This window comes from Toxotes jaculatrix, chromosome 16 (assembly GCF_017976425.1).
Source record: "Toxotes jaculatrix isolate fToxJac2 chromosome 16, fToxJac2.pri, whole genome shotgun sequence".
NCBI classification, from domain to species: Eukaryota; Metazoa; Chordata; class Actinopteri; family Toxotidae; genus Toxotes; species Toxotes jaculatrix.
In genome coordinates, this window is record NC_054409.1 from 19590196 (window position 1) to 19618030 (window position 27835).

Below are 27835 nucleotides of genomic sequence, written 5' to 3' on the forward strand. Positions count from 1 at the left end.
AACTGAATTATATCTGTCTCCATGGTAACCTCAGAGTATAGGAGAGGGAAGAGAGCTCTTTATTTTGCAATAGATCCTTGCCTATATCTGAAGGAGCATGGCAATACTACGAGAAAAAGGATGTTTAAAATAGATCAAGTATGGACATAATTCAGGCTCCTGGTTTAGAGTAAATGGGCAGTGAGGTGGTGGCTCCAGATTAGCAAGTCTGATCTCATGGTCTTATCTTTTTATCACTGCAGAAAAACTAGAAAATGTAGTTGCACTGCACATCGGCTGCAAAGGTTCAATTTCTTGTAATCAAAAGCAACAGGATGAGTAATGAAGATCATTAGCTCTCGGTCAACTGTGCTTTCTTTTGAAGAAGAGGAAATGACTTGTGAATTCAAAACATATTTTTTATTTCATTGAACTGTAAATCAGTTTTTTGTTTTTTTTTCCAATTTATCATTTTAAAATTTCCACTGCTTGAAGCCTAGATGATGTTTTTATCTGGAAAACCCCCTACATGTGGTGCACAGGAAGATTTATGTGTAGGAGTGATGTGCTTAGCACACTTAGACTTTTGTTGATGCCATGCCAAGGGGACTTTCCTCTTCTACATTTAGTTTAGTGCCACTCCTCTATCTCTGCTCCTACTGCTTCCTGGACCAGCTGGTGGCAGACTTGTCTTGAACCTTGCGTGGAGTGATACAGCTGTGACTCAGCCCACTGATCTACATCCTTGTACCATCCACTAACTCTCAGTTTAGTTTTCTAAAACTGTAATCTCCACACAGGATTCATGAGTTGCATTTGGTTATGAAATCAACAAAATATTTTTTTGGGTCCTTCTAGACATGAACGAGACTGAACTTGATTTCATCAACATCTGGCATAAATGATGTAAGAATGAAATTAGCCTGGCAGTAGAGCTGTTTGAACTCAGAGCTGGTGCAGGTGCTTAAGATTAAGGACTTCCAAGTCATTGTGATAATTTGCAGGTTTTTATTGTTGCTGCTCCGTAGGTCTTCAACTTTTCATGTGACTGTTAAAAGGTTTTTGACAAGGTTGTCTTGACCTGGCGAATTACTGTTCCACATGTGCATGTTAAGAAAAGTTATAAAAATACATTTTAACGTACTTTTGCTGAAAAGCATGTTCTTTTTTTGTTAAGAGCCTGCAGACAAATCTGTCATCCTCTACTCTCAGTGCAATCATTTATGGCCTTTCACCATGCATCCTTAAATGTGCCATGCTCCATGGGACTCAACAGAAGCCCCAAATTTTGCCCCAGGCTCCCTAGGAGGTTGATCAGCTCATAGGTAACAATCACCTGTTAAGGTTATTTCCCATGGACCCCAACAGTTTCCCCCACCTACCGCCTTCTGAATATTTACCTTGCCACCTCCAAATTTTATTAAGTCCTGCAACCACACCTCCTCTGTTAAAATGAAACTAACCAAATTTCCAAAACCAGTGGAACCAGTGGATAACTTCGTGATTTTTATTGGGTCCGTCAAGGGCTGGCGTAATAAATTTCCCTTGGGAATGTATTAAACTGAAACCCAGCAGTGGAAACCAAAGGAAACCAAACTTTCAACAATCTATAAACCAACCTGACAGTCAACACTTAGAACATGAAAACCCTCAGCCTGTCACACAGTGGTTATTGGAGGTAGATGGGGGTGTCGGCCGGAGGAGGCGGGGTAACAGACAGAGGAGCTGCCTGTGAGCCTGTACTCGGGACTACAGCTCCCACGATACAGGGAGAGTTTGATAACTTGTTCTTGCATGACCATACGGGTTCATCGATCCACTTCGGTGACTTTGAAATGCGTTAGCCCCGCCCGCCTGTGTTGGCTTGACAGGCAAAAGAAGCAAACCACTGGGTGAGTGTCGACGAATCGAGCTCACCCACAGTGTCTTCTCTCCATGCTGAAAACGTGCGAACGTTTCAGGGCGAGGGAACCGTGTTGGACCGCAGTGAACGTGGTTTTACTGCAGGTTTGTTTTCCTTACCGTTATATTTTCGTAGCTCGGAAACATAACGTCGCGTCACGTACGCTGTTAGCTAGCTACGGTGGCTATATTCAGATCTCACCGCTGACATTAGAAGCATAGCCGGATTTGCTCGGTTGTGTTCATGTTGTTTGTCGATGGTGAGTGTTGTACAGTCGCAACGTGTACACTGAAGCTGGTAGACGCGCCTCGCAAAAGCCACAGAAATCGACGGGCTAGCTTGGCAGAGCTGCTAGCATAGCAAAGTAACCTTATGTCAACTTAGCAACGCCGCAGAGAAGCTAGCTAACTTCTGTGTGCAGGCAGACACATCAGGTGACAAACACATTTTCCTTTTACGTGTAAGGAACTGCGCAGTTTCCTTTCCCCCGGTAGCTGTTTTGGATTTAGTTGGACGTAAATGGCTTAGATATAACAAGTTACAGTGCGTTAAGAGCCCCACAAATGCGCCTATGAATATGTGTTTTCTGAAGACCCTGATCCAAACATTGGGGTGGCCGTGGCTTCTCTTGATAAACCCATAACAGTTAAAATGGGTGCTGCTAATTCCTAAGATATGTAGGCGTTGACCAGCATCTCCCTTTAAGTTTGGCAGGGCCTCAGTACAGGAGTACTGTTTGCAAATCTGCAGATTGCTATTGCAGTGTTCAGCTATCAACAGTGGGCAGTGCATGTAGGTGGACTGCATGTGTATACCAGTGTGTTCAATCCTAGATTCAGACTGTTACAGTGTTTAACCAATCAGACAACACACATGCTGCTAAATGTATATTTGACTCATGATATTATATATGATCTGTCGTTCCTAGCTGCACTTGAAACTCTTAAATCAGTAGCAGATAGACTGAAAAATAATCTACAGCTAGTTCGATGGCTGATTTAATTGTTTCAGTCATTTATCAGGCAAGTTGCTAAACAATGTTTGGTTCCAAGTCATCTAATTTGTAAGGACTTGCTAGTTTTCCTCATATCTTTGGGTTTTAGACTGTTAGTTGGTCAAAACAAGACACTCAAAGATGTCAGACTGGTCTGTGGGGAATTGTGATGGACATTTTTCACTATTATTAAATGATTAATCGATTTCTGAAGAGAATGATTGGCAGATTAACTGATAGTAAAAATAATAGTTAATTGCAGCACTAATCAGAATGTTTGATCAGATTTCTCTTTGAATATACAGTATGTGGCCCGACTTATTGTGTTGTTGCCTCCTCTCTTAGCAGATCCAGGGAGAGGAGCCTGTTTGCATTCTTCTGCAGGTGCAAGACAATGGAGGTGAAAATCGAACAGCAGGACGAAGACATCACATTCAGCAACACTGACACAAATAGTAAGATCATACATGTTTTCTTTGTGACAAAGAGAAAACCATCCATTCAGGACTATAATGTAAACCACATGAATGAACGCACGCAATAAGAAGAAAATAAACTGTCTAGGGTTATATCCAGCTTGAAGTAGAGTGTGTAGATAAATCAGCTAATTAGTCCACTCAAGGGAGAAAAAAATAAAAAATAAAAATGAAATTTTCTGGCTTCCTCGACATAGCATGTGGACATGTCAGATGGTTGAGGGATTCTCCTGTCCAAGATACTGCTGTTCTGTGGGCCCTGAGCAGACCTGCCCGTGTTTTAATCCAGGAAGGGTACATGGTGGTGCTGGACATATTCCAGGATACAGTTGGCTGCTGAATGAAACCCATTCTTGGGGAGGAACATACTGTAGACCTAGCACTTGCCATGTATTTTTATTTTTGTAACTTCTATTAACCCTTCGTTGGCTGTAGCCAGTGACAGTAATTTGGTTCTCTTTGCTATTTAATTCAAAATATTCCATAGTCCTACGTTTTCTTTATACTGACATGCTGGAGTGCCAAAGTTGGAAATTGTCCAGTTCTGCACAGTAGGCTTAAAGTTATTACCCTAGATGTCTTTTGTAAACGATGAATTTCTTGCACAGAAAGACTGCTTGTCTCGTGTTTGAGCTGAATTGTCTTCCCTTTCAGGTAAACGCCCAGCTGAGGATATGGATGAGGAGCAAGCCTTCAAACGTTCGCGCAACACAGACGAGATGGTGGAGCTGCGCGTGCTGCTTCAGAGCAAAGTAAAAACCTATTTAATTCACAGAGTGAGCCACATTAGTTGTTGGGCCACACTGCTGTTTTTTTTTTTTTCGCTGTTGCTCAAAAGATTTTTATTTTTTTTTAAGGAAAATCTTCTCTTTCTTCACAGAATGCTGGTGCTGTTATTGGAAAGGGTGGAAAGAACATAAAAGCCCTACGCACAGACGTGAGTAGCAGATAAAATGCTGCTAACATTTCTGCAGCTGAAGAGAAAATTTAGTTGGCTAATGCCCCTTCTGTTGCAGAATCTGCATAGGTTGTTTTGGACCTAACAGCTGTGCTATGTTTAAAGGTGCTATATGTAAGAATAGGTAGTGTTGCTTTTTTGCCACCTGTGTGTGAATGGAGCGTAACATAAAACCATCCCCGACTTTCTTGGTTGCCTATAACAGTTTGTGGACTGATTTCTTGATTTCCATGCACTGGGGATAAATTTTCAAGGTAAATCCAAAGGATGTGACATTTATTCTTGCTCCCAAGTGCTTTGCCTTAATGCCTGGAGTCCGCTAACATCAACATACAACCAGCTCCCAGCCCAAAACAAAAAATATGTTCTTTAGCACCTTACTTTGTAGATACTCACCTGGCTAGCTAGCTAACACCGACGTATCACTATATTGCGCAACGTGAATGGGTTAGGTTAGGCCAGTGCTCAGGATGCTCGCTCACACCTACCTATGGAGTTCAAGCAACAGGGTTCTGACTGCAGTTCACTTAATGGCCACCGGTGTCATAAATAACAAGGGTTTTCTGAATGTTACATATAGTACCTTTAAATGCTGTTGACAGACATTTAAATCATGACGGTCCAGACCTAAGTTCCCAAGAATTCAAGAATTGACATCCACTGTTAGGCGATTAAACCAAGTTGGCTCATGTGGACAGACAAGGCAGACCCTGCTAGACAGAGCTGTTGGATTTTGTTCCCAATCCTCTTGTGAGTTTCAACCTGATTCCAGTTCCCTTCACAGTGTTGAAGCTATGTTTGACCTTGAAGTGACAACAGGTGCTTGAAAGCCTGAGTGGACGTAGTCTTTTTTTGCTGGGACGTAAATCTCTGCAGACTGTTTATTGAACATATCTTTGTCCAGGTCACACCTCCTGTTCTTCTTCACTCACCACAGTTTCAAGTCTCTCACTTTCTCTTCACTTTTGGGACAAAGTATAGCGTGTATTCAATTAAAAATGTATTCCTTCTCCCCCTCTTCCCTTCTCCTTTACTTTTTTTGTTTTTATTTTTGGCCACCTTCCTCCGTTGCCCATGTACTGGATCGACATGCCCCTCCTGCGTTGCCCACCTTGACGTTGGCCCAACCTCCGCCCGCCCCTGAACGCCCGCCCGCCCACCTGACACTCCCGGTTGGCCCCGCCCATAAACCGTGCCCCTCCTTAAACGGGCGCCTTACTTGACATCTTGTGATTGAATGCCCCCGCCCAATGCCAACCTCCTCCACCACAACCACCACCACAACCACCACCACCACCACCTCGGCCCATGCAGTACAATGCCAGTGTATCAGTCCCAGACAGCAGTGGCCCAGAGCGGTATGTCCCACCAGTTATTGCCTCACTGCCTGATTAGAACAGTGAAAGACATGTCTTTGATAACCTGCCTTCTGTTTCATTTTAACATTTTTATATACATGAGAATATACTCCCCATCCCCCAAACACCCCCCTCCTCCACTTGTAAGAGACGTGTATTGTTCCTTTTGATTTTTCTGTCCATTTTAAGCATCTCCATTGAGTTGGACTTTTTGTCATTACAGTTTATTGTCCATGCAGAGAATCACTGACAACCCACTACCAAGTAGTTGGTATTTTATGGTTAGCAACACAGCTGTTGGATGTTGTTTTTCCTTGCTGTGATGTTTAATTTTATCATGAAGCGTGTGGAAAGCAGACATCTTTTTCTCGCTCTGTCCTCTGTGGCCCACCTGGCCCCCTTACCTCCGACTCCCCCCGCCTTCCCCCCCACCCTGCCTACTCCTCCCCCCACTTCCCCCACTTTCAGCATCACTGTTCATGATCTTTTTGAGAGAGCACTGGCTCTTGTCTTGAGGCTCCGTCCCCCACTTTGTCAGTCATTAATGTCGTCTCTTTATTTCATTGTGCTGCATCCCTTCTGTTAAATTTCTCTCAGGCCACATCAGATCAGAGCTGCCTGCCAAACCTTTCATACCCCCCCACCCCACCCCTGCTCTTGTCCTGTGCCACAGAGTAGTTGGTAATCACTCACATTTCCTTCCCCACCTCAACTCCTCTGCTCTGTAACTCTTTTCTACTGCCCACCTCGTCTCCTCCTCACCTCAGCCCCAAGTCCTCTCCTCCCCACCTTTCCTTTCTCCCCCCAACCTCCCTGGTCACAATGAAGGTGTGATGGTGGCGCAATTGTCATGGCAAATTATTGTTTCAGTTTGTTACGTTCCTTTTCTTCAACTTGCTGGTGGTGGGATGGTTATAGAAGATCTCTCTCTCTCTCTCTCTCTCTCTCTCTCTCTCTCTCACAGCCCCTCCCCCAAATCTGTGTGGCCAGTCTCACGTTAATTTGAGCCGTTCTGAATCTGCCAATCCTCCCGAGGCTTCTCTTGAAAATAATATTAGACTGAGTGCATGTCAGCTTATTATTTAATCAGTTTAGTGTTGGGGAAAAGTTATAATTATCCGTAACAGGGTGGGAAATTAACTTTGTGAACATCTACCAGCCACTGACAGATGAATGTTCAAATTCGCCAGCCGCTCAATAGTAAATCAGTATTTTGTGTCTGAGATCTACCAGCCACTTTCGTGAATTCGGCTGGTGGCCGGTGCTAATTTTCCACCCTGGTGCGTAGTATGAAGCAGTCTTAATTTTTCCATTTTAGTGGGAAATATTTTGTAAGTCTCTCTGTAACTGTTTTCTGGACTGCTTCTCATGTATGTGCTGTTGTTGTTGTTTGTTTTTTTTTTTTTATCAGGTTTTGTTTCGTTTTCTGTTTTTTGTCCCCCTTGTAACGCCTTGCTTCCTTTTGGGCCAAAATGGTTCCTGACAGGATCCTGAGTGTGAACGCCAGCATCGACACTATAGGAGAGATTCTGCTGAAAATCATACCAACTCTAGAGGAGGTGAGCCACCATGTTAATTAGCTTGTTAATTATGTGTACTTGAGCAGAGGGCAGCCCGGGATGATTGATGACTCTGCCTTTTGAAATATATACCACGTTGGAATTAATAGAACAGACAAAAATTTGGTCATAAATATATATGAGACTGAACTTCACTTTATAATGGAATTCTACTTGTTTGCCACTGATAGGCTTTGATTTCATGAGTAAGATCTTTTTTGTTAAACCAAAAAACAGCTATAACTACCATACTTAATTGGCAAAAACAACAATTTTACCTCACATAACATGGGAGTTCCTGGTCTACCGCTGCCTCAATCAGTTAGTTGGTTTGTGTAATAGTAATAATAGTGTACACATTTTACTTTTCATTGAACTTGGATATATTTTCCAAATGGCATCTCTGCCATAACTGCCACCATGGTGTTGCAGCAATTAACCAAAGTAGGAAGAAATCTTTTCACATGTTGGGTTTACATACTGTAGGATTGCCATTATTTTGTTGTTTTTTTTTTCACACTGGCAACATAGAAAATTGGAAAATGCTTTGTTAATCAGCTGTAGGAGAAGTTACAGACCCTACTGATGTTACTGATCTCTTGTTGTGTTTCTGTAGTACCAGCATTACAGCGGGATTGATTTTGACTCCGAGCTTCGACTGCTGATCCATCAGAGCTTGGCAGGGGGCATCATCGGGGTGAAAGGTGCCAAGATAAAGGAGCTGAGAGAGGTAGGACAGAGCCCAGATTAGCAGAAGCCTCGCCATTATGCTCTGCACCAACAGCTGACCTGTAGATAACTTGTTAGAAACATAGTTTTATGATTTTAGGATTTAAGGGAAGATCGTGTTTTTACCTGTTCAGTAGCAAAGCAATAAAAGTTGATTTCAAGTTGAAAGTTGATTGTACATATTCACCTTTCTGTGTGTCAGAACACCCAGACCACCATCAAGTTGTTCCAGGAGTGCTGTCCACACTCCACTGACAGAGTCGTCTTGGTGGGAGGAAAGCCAGAACGCGTCATTGAATGTATAAAAGTTATCCTGGAGCTGGTGTCAGAGGTGAGTTTACAGTCCTGAGATCTGCTTAAAGCCTCAGCTTTCCTTTACAATCTCTTCTCTTTAATTTCATTTGACCTCATTTTGCAGGCGCCAATCAAAGGTCGTGCCCAGCCTTATGACCCTAATTTCTATGACGAGACATACGACTATGGAGGTTTCACCATGTTATTCGAGGAGAGAGGCAGACGACCCATTGGTGGCTTCCCCATTCGTGTGCGTGGAGGCTTTGAGCGCATGCCCCCCGTTCGTGGCAACAGACCCCTGCCTCCCTCCAGAAGGGACTACGACGACATGAGCCCCCGTCGGGGTCCTCCACCACCGCTGAGCAGAGGTGGACGAGGTGGCAGCCGAGCACGTAACTTGCCTCTTCCCCCACCTCCGCCGCCAAGAGGAGGGTGAGTAGGGGCCCACTTACTTTGGTGGCTTTTACGCCTAACCTGTTTGATTTGGTTAAAACAAATGATGATGGCAAATGACTGTCGCCAGAATTGTCCAATCAACAAGTCAGTCCATATTTGTGAAAAGCAGGTGTGAAGATGAGATTTAGATTCTAGTTGTTTAGATAAAGTAGGTCATTTTTATTTTATTCTTCCAATACACTTTCCTTGTCTTGTCATTGTCTGCAGGGGAGACAGGTTCTCACATGGCAGCTACCACAGCAGCATGGACGACAGACCAAGGTGAGTAAGATTGTTATCACCCTAAGTTATCATATAAAAGCTGCTTTTCAAATCATAGCCCAAAGTCTGCCTGTAATGGGAAGTTTTCATGTGAAAATTCTGAAGGAAGTTTTATACATGATTTGGGGGAAGTGAAACTGACATGACTCTTGCTGTACTGATGAATTAGAGCTATGGAAGTAGACATTACAGTGAATTTATCAAGACAACGGGTAAAGAACAAGGAAGTTTTGAATTTGTATCAACTGGCGAACAGGGGAAGTAAAAAACAAAGGCTAGTCTCTAATATAATCCATTCCTGAATAAGGGCCAGGCTCTCTCTGCCACAGAGGTAAATATTTGAGAATTTATGTTAATGTAATTTCTCCCATAGTACAGCAACAGATATCAGTGAAAGCTGCTAAGGAGCAGACTGTCAACCCACCAGCCCTGATTCAGAGTCTGATCACAGGTCATCTGTAGAGTCTGCATGTCCTTTCACACTCACAGCTTTCTAAATACCAGTCTTACAGCAGTGACCTGCTCGATGCTGTGGCGTTAAGTGTCCTGCAGAGAGGATAAACTATATTAATGCATACCTTTTTGTGTGTAGTGACAGAAGAGGCCGAGGAGGAGACCGTTATGACAGCATGGTGAGTGCCGCCTGTGTTTACAGGTGCTCCCGTAATGCTAAGCTGAACTGTACAGTTGAAGCTTCCTAGTTGTGTAGCAGGTGTTTGTGAATTTCATTTCAGATGTGATGATTGGAATTCCTTTTTCTGAGTGTAGTACAAGCACAGAGGCACGGACACAGTGCTGCTTTTTCACTGTGTACGCACACTGATCTAGGCCTGTTGTTGCCTGGCAACAGTTGTCTCCTTGGTTACGGCAGAGCAGCTGAGTACGTAGTACAGAGATCCACCAGGCTAGCAAATGAACTTGAGCTGAAACCAAAGCAATTCCTGAACAGGTTCCCTTCAGGTCTTAGCTGCAATCAAACTGCTCCAATAGGAAGGCAAAGAATACATTTAATTTGATAAATACCAATAGATGTCATTGAATTCTTGAAGCACAGCATGAATCTTCACTTGTAAACAACACTTTGGTTTTGCTTATCAAAATGCAAATAAATTTCAGCAGTAAGAGCATCAAGAGATGAAAAATTACTTAAACTGGATAAGGAGGAAGTTTTAGACGACAAAGGAAGTGTATCACTTTTCTTTTGCTCATCTGAAAGGTTCATAAATACAATATCTGGCTTAATGCAAATGGGAATGTATAAGACTGCAAAGTGTTAACTCAAGCATTGAGCAAAAATGTTAATGTTTTTATTTACGTTGAATATTTAGTTGATGACCTTGTCTTAATTCTAACTAAGCGTTTCCATTACAGTTTGAATTGTCAGAGATGGCTTTATGGGGTTAAGGCAAATTATTACTGTGCATTAAAATGTCCTAAATGTGGGCAATTACTGCATTGGTAAAATTAGCACCATGATGAACCACATCTATAAAAAAAAAGAAGTAATATCCCAGATTGTTGAAAGCTGAAGCAGTGAAGTTGAATATTTTGACCCAGTTCTTGATGTGCTAATGTCCGAGTTGCCGTCTGTGACTGCTTTAATGTGAAACAGTGCAATGATGTAGTCCTTAAAATGTCTAATAATTTTGGAATCTTCCCATTCAACCTTTATCTTTACATTGCAAATACTTTTATGTTTGTACTCATTGCATCTGAATCCCACCTCATGCTGTTTTTTTTCTTAGGACAAATACAAATCTACTAAGCACCCCTCTTCAAAGTAACCAGAAGTCCGAGAGCAGTGTGAACTCTCTAGTCTTCTCAGTATTCAGCAGAAATATTCTGCAGGATGAAACTGTAAAATAGAAAACATAGACACACAGCAGCTATCAAAAGAAAAAAAAATGCAGTTCTAGCAATCATTGCCCAGAGGCGGCACAAGTGTCAAAATTGCTGAAGGTATTTGTTTCCTTGCCTTCAGATGGCACACATCAACATGTCTGCAGCTGCTGCAGCTGTTAGTTTTCCTCCTAATAGATCCTGCATGTTGAACTCCCAGTTTAACTGATGACGCTTTCAGGTGCTAAGCATCAGTGACTGTGTCTGCCACTGTGGGAATCTTTAAAGGGGTCTTTTAAGCCATCGTTACATTATTCAAAAACAGGTGTATCCTTTCATTGCAGTTTTTTCATATGAAAAATTCCAGAAAAAAAAAACTCATCATCTCAGGATGGCCCACAAGTTACTTAATAATGTCTCAGTGCACGTTTCAGATAAAGTGGAATGGGATGTTTGGGGATATTTGAGACATGAATGTTGCTGAAAAATGTGCAGTGCTTAATGCTGTGGAATCTGTACTGACTCAGATCCTCGTGGAACTTTTCCAGCACCTTGCTGAATCGCTGCCTCAGATAATTCAGGCTGTTCTGGATACAAGAATCCATCCTACCCAGTACTGACCACGGTTGTTTGTAATATTATAGAATGGATACAGAGTTTGTGTCTTCTTGTTGTGCAGATAATTTTAAAAGGTGCTCATGCTCTCATTATTGTGACATTAAAACAGTTTCATGTTTTTTTTTTCTCCAATTGATCCTGACACGCAGAGTGGAGGCGGATATGGTGAGTGTTGAAAATCCTGTTGACTCAGGTTTTATTTTCATAGTTTTGGTTTATCTTTGGCCTACTTTACTTAGCATTGGAGTAGACAGACGTTTCATTTTGCGTTACACTTATTTTTTAAGAATGTTCTGGATAATTTCGTAAAAATTAGATTTTAATTTTTATTCAAGAATTAACGGTAATGCTCATTTGTTGAAAACCATGTTTTAAAGCATTGGCTGCAAATTTTGACATGTCAACACACCCTTGGATGTGAATTAACATTTTCCATTAAAAAAAAAAACAAAAAAACAAAAAGTGTAATTGTTCTATACGTTCCTTGTAAGAGCACACAGAGGGAAAACTTTCTGGCTGTATTTCTTGTTTACTATCACACTTTCTCCTGTCTTTGTCCCAATGGTGTATCTTCATTTTTCACTTTCCTTGTTTCCTTTTCAATGTTTTCAAAGACAACAACTCTTCCTGGGAGCACTTTCAGTCTGGTGAGTGGGGATGGATTGTTACTGTCCCAGTGTCTTGTTTCCCTAACCTAAAGGGATTGTTTGGTGTTGTTTCACGCTTTAGCTAAAGACAAAATCACCCTAAATGTGCTTTCTTTCGTAGGTGGTAGAGGGTCATACAGTGATATAGGAGGCCCAGTCATCACAACACAAGTCACCATCCCAAAAGATGTAAGTAAGGCATCTAATCACTCTCAAAACACATGACTGTGGCAGTGAAGAAGGACAGAGAAAGCACTTCACTTCTAAATCCATTTGGTTGTTGCGCAGCTGGCTGGGTCCATCATTGGTAAGGGTGGCCAGAGGATCAAGCAGATCCGCCATGAGTCTGGGGCATCCATCAAGATTGATGAACCACTAGAGGGCTCTGAGGACCGCATCATCACCATCACAGGAACACAGGACCAGATCCAGAACGCCCAGTATCTGCTGCAGAACAGGCATGTGCTTCTGTGAAACCCTAAATCATGACACTGGAGCAGCATGGTCTCCTCTGATGGCCTGCTTGCCCCTTCACCCCTGGATGGAAGCAAACAGTTTAGTAGTTGCTGCATTGAATAGTTACCTTCCACTTTACTGTCCCAAAGGGTAGATTTGTCTTAGAACACACACAGTCTTAACAATAGATAAAACACAAAATACATTTGTTCCTATAGTGACCATAGCTGCTGCAATATTAATTGTACTACACACTACGTACTGATGCCACTGTTACTACTGCTTCCGTAGCTTTTGCCCCAGAAGTCGACCAAAATCAGAGACAAGACCTGGACATCAGAATGTTGCTAATTGTGCCTGGAGCTGAAACAACTGTTCCATTAATTGATTAGTTGACTAATACAAAATTATTCTGCAGCTTTCAGGCACACTCTTTATGTTTCCAGCTTCTTTACTGTGAGGATCTGCTGGTTTTTACTCTTTTTAAACTGTAAGGACAATATCTTGGATTTTTACTTGGTAAACCATTGTACTGACTTAGATAAATGTTGAAATTTTGTATATTATGCCAGAACATAAGGGTGTTGAGCTTCTTATACCAACATTTCATCCTGAGGAGTTTTCAGTTCACACACTTTTCCTTTTCCTCTGTCACTAAATGGCTAAGCTGGTCTCAGCAGTCATGTTGCTTCTTGCAGGCAGAATTTATTTTCAGCCTTGACCTTGGCATACTTTTTAGAACTTGTGATTGTGCTGCACATGAAAAATGTCTTAAAGTTTGCAGCATCCAGCATTAACAGCACCTGACCCATGTCACGTTCCTGTTAAATATCTTTAATGTTATCATGAAATGCCCTTACCGTTATCTGTTTCTTATTTCAGTGTGAGGCAGTACTCCGGTCGGTTCTTTTAGGACGAAGGATGTGAAGAAGAAGAGTGAAGCCATGCTGCCATACTGTTTGCTCCTTCTATTCAGAGCCTACATTCCTCTGCTTTGGGTAGATGTGCCCCCCCCCCCCCCCCACACACACACACTATCACACACTATCACACACTATCACACACTACACCACCTATCTATACATTGGAAATTTTATTTAGAGGAGTTTTGAAAAATCTTAAGCTGTCAAACAGCAAACAAGGAGTCAACCACATTTCTGTGCTGGTGTAATTATTTTCTGGGAGATTCTTGTGCCGTCATTGGAGTAAACTCATCTGTGTGATAACTTTCTGTGTTGTGAGCTGCCCCTTATCTCCCTCATTTCAGTACAGCATGCAGAATGTAATCTTTTTGTAAGGAACATGATGTGATTTATAGGTTTTTGTTTTTTTTCCCCGTCAAACATTGAAGCACCCCCTCCAAATGAAGATGCATGGTCTGAAGAATGGTTAAAGAACCATTTAAATAAACTTTATTACTTTAATTTTTACACAACATTCAACACCCTTTTCCACTTTAAAATAAAGTGCTTTTTGTAAAATGGACTTTATAGCAATAGCTCGACATTTTAGGAAATATACGTATTTGTTTCTGGCTCAGAGTTTTAGATGACAAGTTTGATACCATTCTCTTCGGCCATTTTCACAGATAGACTTTGTTTGTGGCTTAGATCAAACTAATAGACGAAAGATAGATGCCATGTTCATCCATAGCACAAGGCTGCCTTGTTCTTGAGTCTTAAGTAGGACTAATTTGCCATGAATTCTAGGTAAATAAAGACTGCAGCTGCACAGGCGCCCCAAAAAAGCCCAAATCAGTTGTTATCTACACAATTTGATTAATCACTAATTTATTAGAATTTCACACCACTCAAGTAAAATATATGCTATGATGAGTCCTCCATCCTCCGTCTTGTGGCCTTGTCTTATAGAGGGACTCTGTCAAAATCCAGTCTTAATACCTTAACTGTTATAGTTTATATTTAGCTTGTTTGTTGTAAATTTCTATTGTATCAGATTACTTCCATTTTTTCTGTGAGGTAATTAACACACATAAAACCTCTGACAGGGTCGTATTATGTTCACTATAGAAGTACTGAAAGGCTGCGAACTACAATCATTTACATACATCTGATGATTATTTTCTTTAATAGTCAATTGATTAAGTGGATAAAATGCCAGTAAATAGTGAAAAAAAGCTCATCCTTATTCCTTGAATCCCAAATTATAATAATGGGTAGAAAAATAAATCTTGGCTCAAGTTTGAACCCACAGCTTAACTCATTAAATTCAGGCCTGTTTCTTGTTAAAGTTTACATCCGTTCATATAAAAGAAGAGTTTTAATGTTTAAATAATTGAATTACACTGAAAACTAAACTCATAGGCTGGAGAAGCAGCCCTCTCTTAGAAGAATATTAAAAAGTAGCCTACTTTTATGATGACTGGGTGGGTTCCAGGCTCTGATTTAGCAGTTCTTCCAGTTAAATCTGATAGTACTCATAAAACGGCTAAGCTAATTGTCATTTATACAGTTTGGGTTTTATATGGAATGCACAAATGAGGTATAAACTGTTAATTTCTGAACATTATTATGCTCATGAGACCTAAATGAGAGTAGTATCTCATCTTAAGTGAACTCTCTGCCACAAAATAAATAAATAAATATATTCCCAAAATGTCAAACTTTTGCTGTAAATTGGGATAAATGTGCCAGTGTGATATAGCAAAAAAGAAAATTTTAAGAAATTTTGTTTTTCATTGAAAGTCAAGGATCTGTATAAAGTGTGTGTGTGTATATATTTACATAGAAGTCGTTAATTTCATGAGTGGTTAGGTTGGCCCAGACTACTTTCTGCTTTCTCAGAAGGAGATGGAGCCAAAAGGCAGGTTTGGTAAATTTTTTCTTTTTTCTTTCTTTGTTTTTTTTTCTCTGTCGTTATTAGATTTATTTTCTGCCACTCACTTGGATGGACTTCGCTGCAATGCAACCTTAATATCTGATCTGTTAGATCCATTTATTCTTGCATAAAAGTCTTGTTTGTAATTTGTAAGCTTTTTTTTGATGATCTCCTAAAATGCAGTTGGATGTGAGGAGCATACAGCTTTGCGAGTCCATGAGTGGTGCTTTCTGTCCGGTCATATCTGTATTTCTGTGTCTGATATCTGTAGTACCTGCAGGTGTTGAGTAAATAAAGTCTGTGTTACAGTTCAATAAACGTAAGATGATTTTTTTTTCTTTATTTCATCGGAGACAGAAGAAATCTGTGTGTGTAGTTCATGTACTGGTTGCACTTGATTTCCAGAGAAGGTGGTGTGTCAGCCTGTTGCTCTAACTGTCACATGCATCCGTAGTTTACTAGTTAACACCGGAAATTTGTTCCCATAATGTAATAGTGAAAGCCCACACGGTTTCCCATCAGAGCACAGCCCTCAGTCACATGGTTTCACTGTTGGTCTTCACCCAGGAATAGAGGGGGACCAGGACTAACAAAACTGGACGCCGGGGAGAGGATAACACCGAGCTTCGCCCACGGCAAAAGCCAGAAACGGTGACGGACGGATCCGTGTCTTTTCCCAGGACAATGACTTTTGCCATTTCTCTGTCTTTTGGTTGCACTATCATGTAAAACTCCGCCATATTCAGCCCACCACGCCCGGAGCTCAGCCACCAGGGGTAAAGACTCGCTACTTCAGTCCTCTTTAAGTTGTTGCACAAAGTTAATTTCCTCTTCACAAGGGAGGATTAAGGTAATACAAACAGCCTTGAGAATAACGACTTTACTTCCTTGAATTTACATGTGTTAAACCTTGTTTCCAGCTCAGGAGAATACTGTTTTGGCGCACGCAGTGGGGCATTCTGGAGGGGTTAATCAAAATGTATTGACTTCAGAACACTCGGGGCTTTTCCTGTCCTGTATAACCAACATTATGTATGTGTCTGTGCCCTGGAAGGTGAAGTGTTATCCAGGAGTAATGATTCTGAGCTCCGTGGGAGCTTGCTGCCTCAGCCCGGAGGCCAAAGAGGCTCGCAGGATCAACGATGAAATTGAGAGGCAGCTCCGCCGGGACAAGAAGGACGCCCGACGGGAATTCAAGCTCCTTTTGCTCGGTAAGCTACGAAAAATAAAGTCCCCGTGTTAATACTTGTATGATATGCTAGAAACAGAGGTGGAACAAGTATTCACATGTTGCACCTATACGTAAAAATAGCAGGATCCCACTGTAAAAACAATACAAGTTTTGCTTTATAAGTTGTGTGTGAAATCTCAATATGTAAAGTAACTAGTGCCTATAGCTGTTAATGTTTTGCAGTAATAAGTACAATATTTTAGGAGTATAAAGTAGCACCTAAAGCACCTTAAAACTTTACTTAACTTCTGTACTTGAGTAAATATACTCAGTTACTTTCTTACTTTGGCTGCAAAGTAACTAAGTCAACTCAGCAAATATAGATGTAAAAATCATTTATTTAATTTACCCCTCCACATTGTCACAAGATAGAATCAATGCATGCATGTTTCAGATTGTTCTCGTCGTTTGTTAGTGGCCACAAGCCAAAAAAGTCGAGAACCACTGGTTTAATCTTCAACAGTGTACTTCATTACTGTATCATTAGTTTTTTCTAGTAAAATCTTAATCTGAAATCTTAAGAAACTAGTAAGCTGTTCTAAAATGTAGGGGAGTACAAGTACAACGTGACATAAAATGGACACACTCAAGTAAAATACAAGCACCTCCAAAAGTACAGTAGTTTAGTAAATGTGCTTACTTACTTTCCACCACACATTTGCTAAATTAGTTTTGACTTGACAAAAACAAAATGCTACTTACATATTAATGCATCGCCAGTATTCCAACAATAGCTTAAAATCGTGCTTAAGTACAGTAAATGTGCCTCCACCCCTGATTGTAACTACTGAGTAGACAGACATTTGTCCCATCTGGCAGGTAAATGTATGTATGTATGTGTGATTAATCCATCGCCTTATTTATGCTACTGGACAAAGGATGCATCAGCGATGCTGTGAGTAATTTGAAGGTATAAGGCAGTCACGTTGGTCAGGTTTATTCTGGTTTCAAAAATGACTGACTCATGATCAATGTATAACCACCCTCTCAGGTTCAAAAGTCAGATGGGTAGTTACGGCACTGTCAATACAATGGCTGCATCATTTGAAGAAGTCTTTTAAACTGTAAATTTTCATCTTAAAAGACTTTGTTTCATGCTGAATCATCCCATCAAGTGTCCACCTTTTAATATATTAGTAGAATGGTGGACACTCCTTTGAAAAACCCCTGATTTATAGTCCGTGCTAAAGTGTCATACTTTTTATTTTCACTTCTGGAAACCGCTGGAAAGCTCTCTGCGAATGCTGTCCTTTCAGCTTTGTCAGCTACAGGGGGAAATGCTGCAACTTCTTCTTGTTCAGCTTTTTCAAACGCACAGTCAGTCAGTCAGGGATGACAAAATACTGTCCTGACTCTATAATGTATACACGAGGCCCGTAAGGCCCGTGAAGAAGATACAACCCAGATGATGGTAATGGTAATTTAGGAAAGTTGAAGATTGCATAAGAGCGACACATGAAAGTGCTTCAAACGCAGTACGGGCAAAACATGTTGCTTTTGCTTTTGCTTTTGTTTGCCAACAGACATCGTTAAGAGATAAGGCTGATCATATTCTATATTTTTTGTTTGTGTATATGCATTGTGTATAATCCTTGGGTCTTTGACTGTTGGCTAGCTACAGCTAGCTACAAACAAGTGTTTGTCAAGCTGCCGTTGATTCAACTTCCACTGTTCTGATATCTGTTATGCTCTTGCAGGCATTATTGTGCACATGCACAGATGCTGGAATGGGCTTATAGTTGGGTCTTTGGCTCTGCTTGCCTGTCTGTAAAAGTTCCCACACGCCACTGCTAAGTACAGTATTTGGTCATATTGGACAAACTGAAAGTCTGATCTAATGGTAGCGTCAGGTGAAACGTCAGGGAATCACCAAAGTGATTGCAGTTAAGCCCAAGGGGAACATCACTGTCTATACAAATCTTTCTCAAAAGTTGTTGAGCTATTTCAGTCAGGGCAAAAGCGGTGGACTGACAGACTGACACTGCCATCCACAGACCCAAAAGTTTATTTTTTCGTTGATCCCACACACAGTGTACTGCTGCTCAAAATAGTCACTAACTCACCAAATCCAAATTGATTTTGGTCTTTTAATGCGTTTTGTCAAAAAAAATAGCAGAACACCAGCCTTATCATTTAAGTCCTTGCATGTACACTAATGTTATGTGTCTGTTGGTGACCAGGAACTGGTGAAAGTGGGAAGAGCACTTTCATCAAGCAGATGAGGATCATCCATGGCCGTGGATATTCTGAGGAGGACAAGAGAAGCTTCACCAGGCTGGTCTACCAGAACATCTTCACAGCCATGCAGGCCATGATCCAGGCCATGAACACATTACAGATCCCCTACAAGTATGAACACAACAAGGTAGACCAGACTACTGTTTCTTTGTCTCTTCTTTGCTGCTTCACACAGACATTTTGAGGAAGAGGTTTTACCACACACTGTCCCTCAGAGGCGCTTGCAAGGTTTACCCGTACACTGACAGAGCCTGCCGTGTGTATAACTGTGTATTCAGGGTGAAGTACTTCTGGTAATTTGCAACAGTGTTTAGTTTTGCAATCCTGCTGCCACAGAGTTTTGCCTACTTGCAGAGTAGGCTGTCTTTTGGAAAGTACACATGGTGTTACACTGCAGGCATGTAAAGACAGGTACTCCTGAGCCAAAAGCAAGTAAGAGGCAAACAAAGAAGAGAGACAGAGAATGCCCTGTTAATTATACAGGAATCTGTCCCACTCCCTGTGCTATCGCAGAACACAGGAAGTGGACTCTTCTCCTCTGGGTTTCAGCCTTACCTGGACCTTTTACTTATGTAGTGTCATGTGGGCGTCATGGACCTTTGGCAGCATTAACCATGTCTGAGTCAGCATGCTGGTTACAGTTTTGTTTTTCTTGTCACTATTGAGGATGGTGTTGCGTGGAAGCTCACAGAATAACAGCACTAAGCATGCAGATATTAGTGCTGAAGCGCCAAGCATTTGTAGGCCAGAGAGGTCGAGAAACCTGTATGAAAAGTGACCATTCACTAAACCTATTCTTATTATATTTGGTGACTTTTAAGACCCTTTTGAGTGACTTTTTTTTGTTCTTTGGGAACACATTGATTCTTTCCCCTTGAGAAGACACCAATATTTCTCAGTAAGTATAGCTCTCATGTGGCTGTGGCTCAGAGCTGTGTGCTGGGGAGGGCAGCCAAAGGTTTAGTTGATTGTTTGTCTGAGTAACTACTTAATTAGTGGCAACTAGTGACTTTTTGAGCAGGTTTTATCTACTTTCTGTTGAGAATAGTTGGCAAGACTACTGTCAAGTTTTGGGTTTCACCACATGCAGAAGCGGTGTGCATGGGGCTGCAGAAAGAGAAATATTCTGCAGAGTTTTGAGAATTGTCTTTTTTTTGCCTTTACAAAACCAAAAACACAACAGGAAACATGTAAGGAATAGATTGAACAGTGTGTTTATCTGTTCTAACATAAGCTGAAATTGTTGGTATCCCCGGCTAACAAGCTTACCACCTACAGTGTTAGCATTACTTCCAAGGTCAATGAGCACACCACCAGACAAAGACGTTATTGGAGACAGCGTTCTCCTGTGTGCATTCTCTTTAATAACATTAAAAGGGCCACTTGTTTGAAAATACAAACAATAAACCATAAATACGAGCTCTTCTTTGCTTGTCCAAGTATGTAATCTAAGCCACAAATGGTTAGGCCTTCATTAAACAAAAGAATGGTTGGATATTTTCTCTAATGTACTTATAATACTGGGGCTAGCTACCTCTATACTGTAATCCAAGAACAATACTGTATCTTAATTTGCATGTCTTCTACATGGGTCATCACCCCTTTTACATGGTTCTCATTTCAAACCAGTCACCCAGAGACATGACAAAAATCAGCTGGAGACAGTGTGTTACAACTGATAGAATGTGCTATGCTAACACTGCAGAATTGGTGCTTGCCTGCTAGAAATGACCTGCTTTTGTCTCAACCTCTATCTGAACTCAAGGCCCCACGCTTTTGAAAATTACGAAAAAAGATTGACTGGTGTAGCAACGGTAGGGGGATGGAGCTTGGCAAACGGTCAGCTGCTTGCATTTAATATTTGCAGGGAGTTGGATGTGAGAGTGAGCTTTTAGTGAATTGCAAAGATTTTTCTGATTGATTTGAGGAGGGCACAGATTGGGGAGAAAAGTGGTTAAAAAAAAAAAAACAAAGAAAAACAGATGCTGGCACAGCAGTTTCTTTTAAATTTGTCCCATTATTTCTCCAAAGAGTGGGAGCATAAAAGCACTGAAGCAGGAGCCATGAAATCAATTTTAAAAGATGCGCGAAAAAGGGAAAGGCATCAGAGAGTATGGCTTCCCCCAGAAATATTTTTTAAAACATACTGACTAAAAATAAACTTCCCAGGGTGTTTTGAACACAATTTCTGGTAGCAATTTCAGGCAGCAAGAAATAATAGGAAAATTACTTACGACTTCTACAATATGTGTAGATATATGACTCACCAAACAGATATTGGTCTCTTTGGAGTTGACAGTGGTGCAATAAACTGGTTAAACCCATTTACAGTGTGTACAGATGTATTTCATAACGCTGGAATTTACCTTGGTATGGAAGCTCCTAGACATCTGTATCGTGGCAAGGTCATAATCTCCCCTTTATCATTGAAGGAGAAACCATCAGAACATCAAACACAGCTGCCCATCAACAAAATTGCAATAGCAGTATGTCTGTAATTATACCGTTTACAATAAGGCTGTTTATTGATGCTATTGATAAAGTTCCTCCTCCCATGTGATGATACCAAAGTCCCAGCAGCAGCAGCAGCAGCAGATGAGAGCAAAGAGACTTAAGTGTTTTCTGGCTGAACTGTTGCACTGTGGGACCACAAGGGATGTGCAGTCAGGGAAATATTCATCATTAATCATTTATTATTAATCAGTTAGGCCAGTAAGTGTAAGACATTAGAAATTCTGAGAAGACATAGGACATCAGTCTACAAACCAGAATCCAGGAGGACCTGAAACACACAGACGCCTTTAAGTCTGTGTCAGCGAATGAATATGAAAGGGAAAATAACTAGATACACTGAGGCTGAGCAGCAGGTGAGAAAGTTAAAGTACTCTCTGTGGAAGTTGGGGAGCAGCAGATCATTGCTACATCCACTGTCAGTTTTCTGTGGGGATTACAGTCTGGGATTACAGCAGGAAACAAAGTCAGTTTGAGCGGAGCTGCCAGTGGGTCATGCTGCAAACGAGAGAAGTTCGGGTCCTAGTCATACATATCTCTTGGTTGCAGATTCTCTGACTAATGGTTTTTGTAACAGAGCGAGTAGTCCCACATCATCCTTAGCTTGTGGTGTATACATTTTTTGTTGAGTAACTGTTTTAGCCAGCAACAGTTTACACTGTCATTTGGTCTATTGTTTTTTTTTTTTTTGGTCTCCAAAAGCCATAGAAAATTACCTGTGGATGTACTAATTGATTGCTAAAAACATGCTGATGAAAATCCAATACACATTTACACATACAAATAAGGCTATGTATTGTACATCTCTTGAAACTTGGAGACAATTTCCCAGTGTTTCAGCTTCTTGGTCATCTGTGATCAGACCGAATATGCTTTAAAGGCTGTCTGTGAATAGGGTTAAAGTTAAAATCATTTGATCTCTCAGTGCCTTGGTAGCACCGCAGCAAGGTTTGACATCACCTCTCTCATCACAGTCACACAATGGCTGAAGCCAGTTAAGAAGCAGTTCTGCTGGTGTTCACATTTAGACAACCTAACCTAACTCTGCTGGCTTGTCTCAGAAATAATAAAAAGCCACATTAGTTTAACTGGCATAGAAACAGACTTTTATACTCTCTATTCACCAGGGTGAGTAAATCAGCTATTTGGTTTCACAGAGCAGGTTTAACAAGAACAGGTGGCCTTTTCTCACAGCTGTGTACTTGTTGCTGGTGAGGTGAAGTGGTTGGACTATTCTTGATCACGCCCTTAATCTAAGATTAGAAGCACAAATCAGGTTCTTTATTACAGCACATTCTGTTTTAAGCCCTAAGTCTAAGTCCAAAGATGTGGGTCCAGCTGCAAGTGCTTTTTGTACACTGTAAGGCTATTGTACAGGTTGGAGTACAGGTCTGTTTTTTTCCTGACTAATCAAACAACACACCCGTTACATCCAAACCGATTTTTCATAACGCTTCAAAAACAGTGCACAACAATACAAACATTAGATCATTTTCCTGTAAAAGCACGCTGTATATTGGTTTCTGAAAATGTTGGCGTATGTCATTCATTTCGGTGTGTTGTTCTGTTGTCGTTCAGGCGAATGCCAGTATTGTCAGTGGGGTTGATGTGGAGAAAGTGACAACATTAACAAACCCTTACGCGGATGCCATGAAGAGCCTGTGGAGTGACCCAGGGATTCAGGAATGTTACAATCGGAAGAGGGAATACCAGCTCTCGGACTCAACCAAATAGTGAGTGCAAACAGAGACTAATAACTCCTCTGACACTGCCAAATAGTTTCCACTGTTTCATCTGCCAGTTGTCTGTTTAATATACACGAGGCTGTGAGTTCAGTGGTTATTCCATTTAAGGTTGTTGACAGAAGGTTTAAAATCAAAGAAACACAATTTAAATTCTCAATAAGTAATTAATAATAGTGAAGTGGCAGAAACAGAAACTTCCATTACTTGTATATTTTACAATAAATGCCTCCTCATTGTCCCTCCGCTGGTTCCATATTGAACTAACTGGTGTCGTTTGTGCGTTGTCATCCCTTATTCACAGCTATCTGAATGACTTGGAGCGAATTGCTGACCCGGCTTATCTGCCAACGCAGCAGGATGTCCTGAGGGTCAGGGTGCCCACAACAGGTATCATAGAGTACCCCTTTGACCTGGAGAATGTGGTGTTCAGGTGAGTGTTTAATGCTGTTGTTATGTTTTATGTCATAGTGGTTTTATTGTAGCTGAAGCCATAAACTGTGAAAAAGTATTTGGGAGTAAGGAAGGCCAATATACAGTACACAGTAGTATTAGTAGTCTAACATCATACTTTAATTAATTTTCTCTAAGTTCAATACATGCAGTGTGTATAGATGAAATTACCAGATGGGAGTGTATTCCCATGAAATTTTGTACAAACATTCATGGTCCTGAGATGATGTATCCTACTGATTTTGATGATCCTCTGAGTTTTCCTCTAGTGCCACCAAGTAATTGACATTCGTTTTTTTTTTTTGTTTGTTTGTTTTTTTAATACCAAAACTTAGATTTTTGATCTAAAAAACATAATAACATTCCCATCAGCCTCAGCTGAACTTTGTATTTTGTGTTAATTGGCAAATGTTAGCATGCTAACATGCTAGACTAAGACAGTGCCCATGATAAATATTATGCATGGTTAGCATCAGCATGTTAGCATTGTTAATGTGACTGTGTTAGCATACTGATGTTAGCACTAAGTTTAAAGCACCGCTGTGCCCAAGTACAGCTGCTAGCATGTCTGCAGGCTCTCTGTCTTGCTTCTGATCTAATTCTGAAACCAGATACTTAAGGGAAGTCAAAGTTTCTATTCCTTTAACCTTCATGCCATAAATGCAAATGCTGGCAGTTTTTTGTTTGCCACAGGAAAGTTTATAAAAGCATTAAAGCCTCTCAACACTTAGCAAACGTGAATTTTAGAGCAACATGTTGATATGGTTATATTAGACCAGATATTTAGATATATTTGGTAATATTTGGTATTTAGAATTTTGGTAAGTGTGAAACTGTGATAGAGCCTAAATGTTGTCTTTGCTTGGTCTTTAAATTCTGCAGGACAGTTCACTTATCAGATACAACCTTATGAACTTGTTACTCTCCTGTTTAGTCATCATGTCCACATTACTTCTAGTTAACTCTCAAGTGTTATATTAGCATTATTATTAACGTAGCATATCCTCAGAATTTGAAAAATAAAACTGTCTGTGGCTGTAGGATGGTGGATGTGGGTGGCCAGCGTTCGGAGAGGAGGAAGTGGATTCACTGTTTCGAGAAAGTGACCTCCATCATGTTCCTGGTGGCGCTCAGCGAGTACGATCAGGTCCTCGTTGAGTCTGCCAATGAGGTAAAATGTGCCCTGCTGCCTACAAAATTATCTGCTACAATTACACGCCAGTCTCTTCCTATGTATCTTGTTAGTCTGTACATGGGAAAGAAAGGGGCTCGCGTTTGGATAATCAAAAATCACTGGAAGGAATACAAAGGGACATTGTTTCTCTTGTTTATAGCCAAACCTTTTAGGAGGAGATGATGACCCAGATCTCTACAGAGTCCAGCACTAGTCTAGTTTCTTTCTCTCTCTCTTTTTCTTTCATTTTCTCTCCTTTTTTTCTCTCTCTCTCTTTCTGACCTCAATGACAAACCTCATCTTAACCCTCCTTTGTGGCAGTACATGTAGTTCATCTGCAGGGGGAGCTCTTTAGTCGCTCTCTTCAGCGAAGTGCACCTCTCAGCAAGGCTTGTTCACTTGATGAGATTACAGCCAATTGAATTTGCTCACTCAGACAATCACCGCTGAAGTGCTGCTTTCAAACACAATGTCTGATTTCATATTTCTGCTCATGCTGAGATGTCTGTGTCATGTGATTTTCCAAGAATCGAATGGAGGAAAGCATGGCCTTGTTCCGGACGATCATAACCTACAAGTGGTTCAAAGAGTCCTCAGTCATCTTGTTCCTCAACAAGATCGATCTACTGGAGGAGAAAATCATGTATTCACATTTGGTCGACTACTTCCCTGAATACAATGGTAAGAGAAAAGAGTTCAGTCTTGACAAAACTGATCAAAAATGCTCAGCTGAGCGTGATGACATTTATGTTTTGAAAATAACACCATTCTAGCTTAATTAAGCATCCGTCTGTTGTTGGTATTTAGATTTGCTGTACTTAGAGTGACGCTGTCATTTTTTTAGAAGAAGAAATAAGACAATCTTATGACAATCAAGTTAACCAGATTTTTTTGTTGTATTATGTGCCAAAAGTTACACTGTCACTTAAATGTAAAATTCTGTCTTATATTCTAGAACCCTTAGATAACTACTGAAGTACTCCGGTGGCTTTCATGTATTGTTTTTTGCCCTCTCTCTCTCTTTCCACCAGGTCCCCAGCGGGATGTCAAAGCAGGAAAAGAATTCATCTTAAAAATGTTTGTCAGTCTCAATCCAAATGTGAAAAAAATAATTTACTCCCACTTCACGTGCGCCACAGACACAGACAACATTCGATTTGTCTTCCGGGCAGTGAAGGACCACATCTTGCAGGAGAACCTGGAAGTCTACAACTTGGTTTAAAATGGTAGGGCTGTCATTGTAATTCAATCGGCTTTGTACAGCTGGCAGTTAGGAGAGCTCTGCAGTGATTCAGTTTGCCTCACACTGCTACTGAACACTATAATCCAAAACAGGAAATTGAGAATCTATAGAGCTTGTCGCCAAATGACTGTACTACTGATGTATTTCAAATTTTCCTGTTAGGCTCTTTGAAAATGGATGTCTCCAGCTATAATGAAGTGTGTCCTGACAATTAAAGTGCCTCCTTAGTGAGGAGTCTATTATGGTATGCACTCTGAAATTCGAGGAGCTCTTTGCGAAAGTTGTTGAGCAGAAACAGTATAAATGCACATTGACGGATTGAGAGGGAAAAAAGTATTTCAGTGGCTTCAAAAGCCTCTGAGGACTGGTAATGTACTAGGTCTCTCCTTCAGGGAATCTGTGGAAGTGGGTGTAGACTAACTGCAATGCAGCACCTCACATCACTAATCCAAGTTGGTCATAGTTTTTTTTCTTTTTAAGTTAAAAACTGTTTGAAATACTCTAATTGCTTAGTTTGTATTGTGACTTAAAGGGAAACAAGTAAAAATTAACACTAATGACTATTATTTTATTACAGATAATGATTTGCACACTGTTCCTTTTGTAGCAGTAGTTGTGGCATTAGCATTGCAGAATTAGCCGATCCTCTGTACATGTGTATGTCGCTTAGTTGGGCATCATCATTTTCACTTTCAAATTTCACTTGACTTCGTACACTTTGCATTTGTCTGTGATGGCATTGTCCAGAGTTAAACCACTTTTTGTGAGCACAGGATTTTTTTTGGGGGGGGGGGGGTAATTTAACACATTTCAAACAGACATTCACATTCCTTTTTTTAAAGTCTTGTACCAGAGCTATAGAATAAAGCGTTCATTCAGTTCAGGGACTTTTCAGTAGTTTTCTTGCCTAAAACTATTTTACTAAAATGGCTTTAGAGCTTGCCCCATTGTTTATCTGGATGCATAGTGTAAATATCGCATGGTACAGTATTTTCCTAGGTATTTTCACCTATGTTTGCTTCAAGGTCAGTGTTGAAATGCTAACTGCTGAAGAGAGAACTGTTATGTTAAATGATCTCTGAGGCATTGAACTAGAGCATTCTTGATATGAATTCATATGCTGTTCAAGGTATCAAATGCATACATAAAAAGCTTCTGAGAGCATATCCACAGCACTAATGTTTACACAACCCTTTTCTTCTTGTTAAAAATAATTACAGTCTAATTTGTACGGTATAATTTATGGTTCTATCTCTCTGTCACTGTGATATCTTAAAGGCAGTCTTAGTGTTTTTTGTAATCTGATTGGATAAATAAACGGACACTTTGCTGTTCATTTGCTGCTCAGATTTTAATTTTTTGTCACAGTTTGTTTACAAGTCAGCTCCAGTACACTTTCAGTTTGCCATTCAAGTGTTTGTTTTCCTGGCTGCTCAATCAACTCATCTGGAGCAGTCCCGAAATCCTCCTCTGAGATACATCCATCTGGCTGGAGCCTCCAGCAGCACTTCTGTTAGATGTCCATATTTTTAGTGTTGTACAGGGGGTTTATATAGTTTGGCAAAGCACATTTATTTTTGGAGGAAGACAGACAATGAATGCAATGTGGCAGCAGTACATGGCACTAGTGATGGGCAAGGATGGATGAAGGGGTGGGGAGGCTGCTGGGCACAGGGTCCTTGATGGTCCTGTGCCCATTTAATCAATCCAGACCCAAAATCTGCCCTGGATCAATCTGTTGTTCTATCCGCCACTCCAGCCAAACACATTATCCACTGAATACCATAAGCACTAGGGCTGACACAGTTATCATTATTGATTAATTTAACAATTATTTTCCTGACTAATCAAGAGTTTTGTCTGTAAAATAACAGAAAA

General features: G+C 40.7%; 2 protein-coding genes across 8 annotated transcripts; both read left to right on the forward strand.

Annotated features, from left to right (window-relative positions):
- Positions 1-1855: 1855 nt before the first annotated feature.
- hnrpkl (heterogeneous nuclear ribonucleoprotein K, like) lies at positions 1856-15681 on the forward strand. 6 transcript variants are annotated; one of them, XM_041058814.1, is made up of 16 exons: positions 1856-1871; positions 3222-3331; positions 4007-4104; positions 4233-4289; positions 5625-5668; positions 7155-7227; positions 7844-7957; positions 8159-8287; positions 8375-8682; positions 8914-8967; positions 9560-9599; positions 11574-11589; positions 12039-12071; positions 12193-12260; positions 12360-12529; positions 13410-15681. In XM_041058814.1, the coding sequence occupies exons 2-16, from the start codon at positions 3271-3273 to the stop codon at positions 13438-13440; spliced, it is 1296 nt and encodes a 431-aa protein (XP_040914748.1). In that variant the 5' UTR covers positions 1856-1871; positions 3222-3270; the 3' UTR covers positions 13441-15681. The 6 variants fall into 6 exon arrangements, with proteins under 6 accessions (XP_040914748.1, XP_040914749.1, XP_040914751.1 ...); XM_041058817.1 differs by having other exon boundaries at positions 1866-1986; positions 3225-3331; XM_041058816.1 differs by having other exon boundaries at positions 1870-1986.
- Positions 15682-15888: 207 nt separating this feature from the next.
- On the forward strand, positions 15889-27306 carry LOC121195553 (guanine nucleotide-binding protein G(q) subunit alpha-like). 2 transcript variants are annotated; one of them, XM_041059095.1, is made up of 8 exons: positions 15889-16215; positions 16420-16576; positions 18777-18961; positions 22924-23078; positions 23392-23520; positions 24582-24711; positions 25242-25395; positions 25746-27306. In XM_041059095.1, the coding sequence occupies exons 2-8, from the start codon at positions 16441-16443 to the stop codon at positions 25934-25936; spliced, it is 1080 nt and encodes a 359-aa protein (XP_040915029.1). In that variant the 5' UTR covers positions 15889-16215; positions 16420-16440; the 3' UTR covers positions 25937-27306. The 2 variants fall into 2 exon arrangements, with proteins under 2 accessions (XP_040915029.1, XP_040915028.1); XM_041059094.1 differs by having other exon boundaries at positions 15889-16141.
- The last annotated feature ends 529 nt before the right edge of the window (positions 27307-27835 follow it).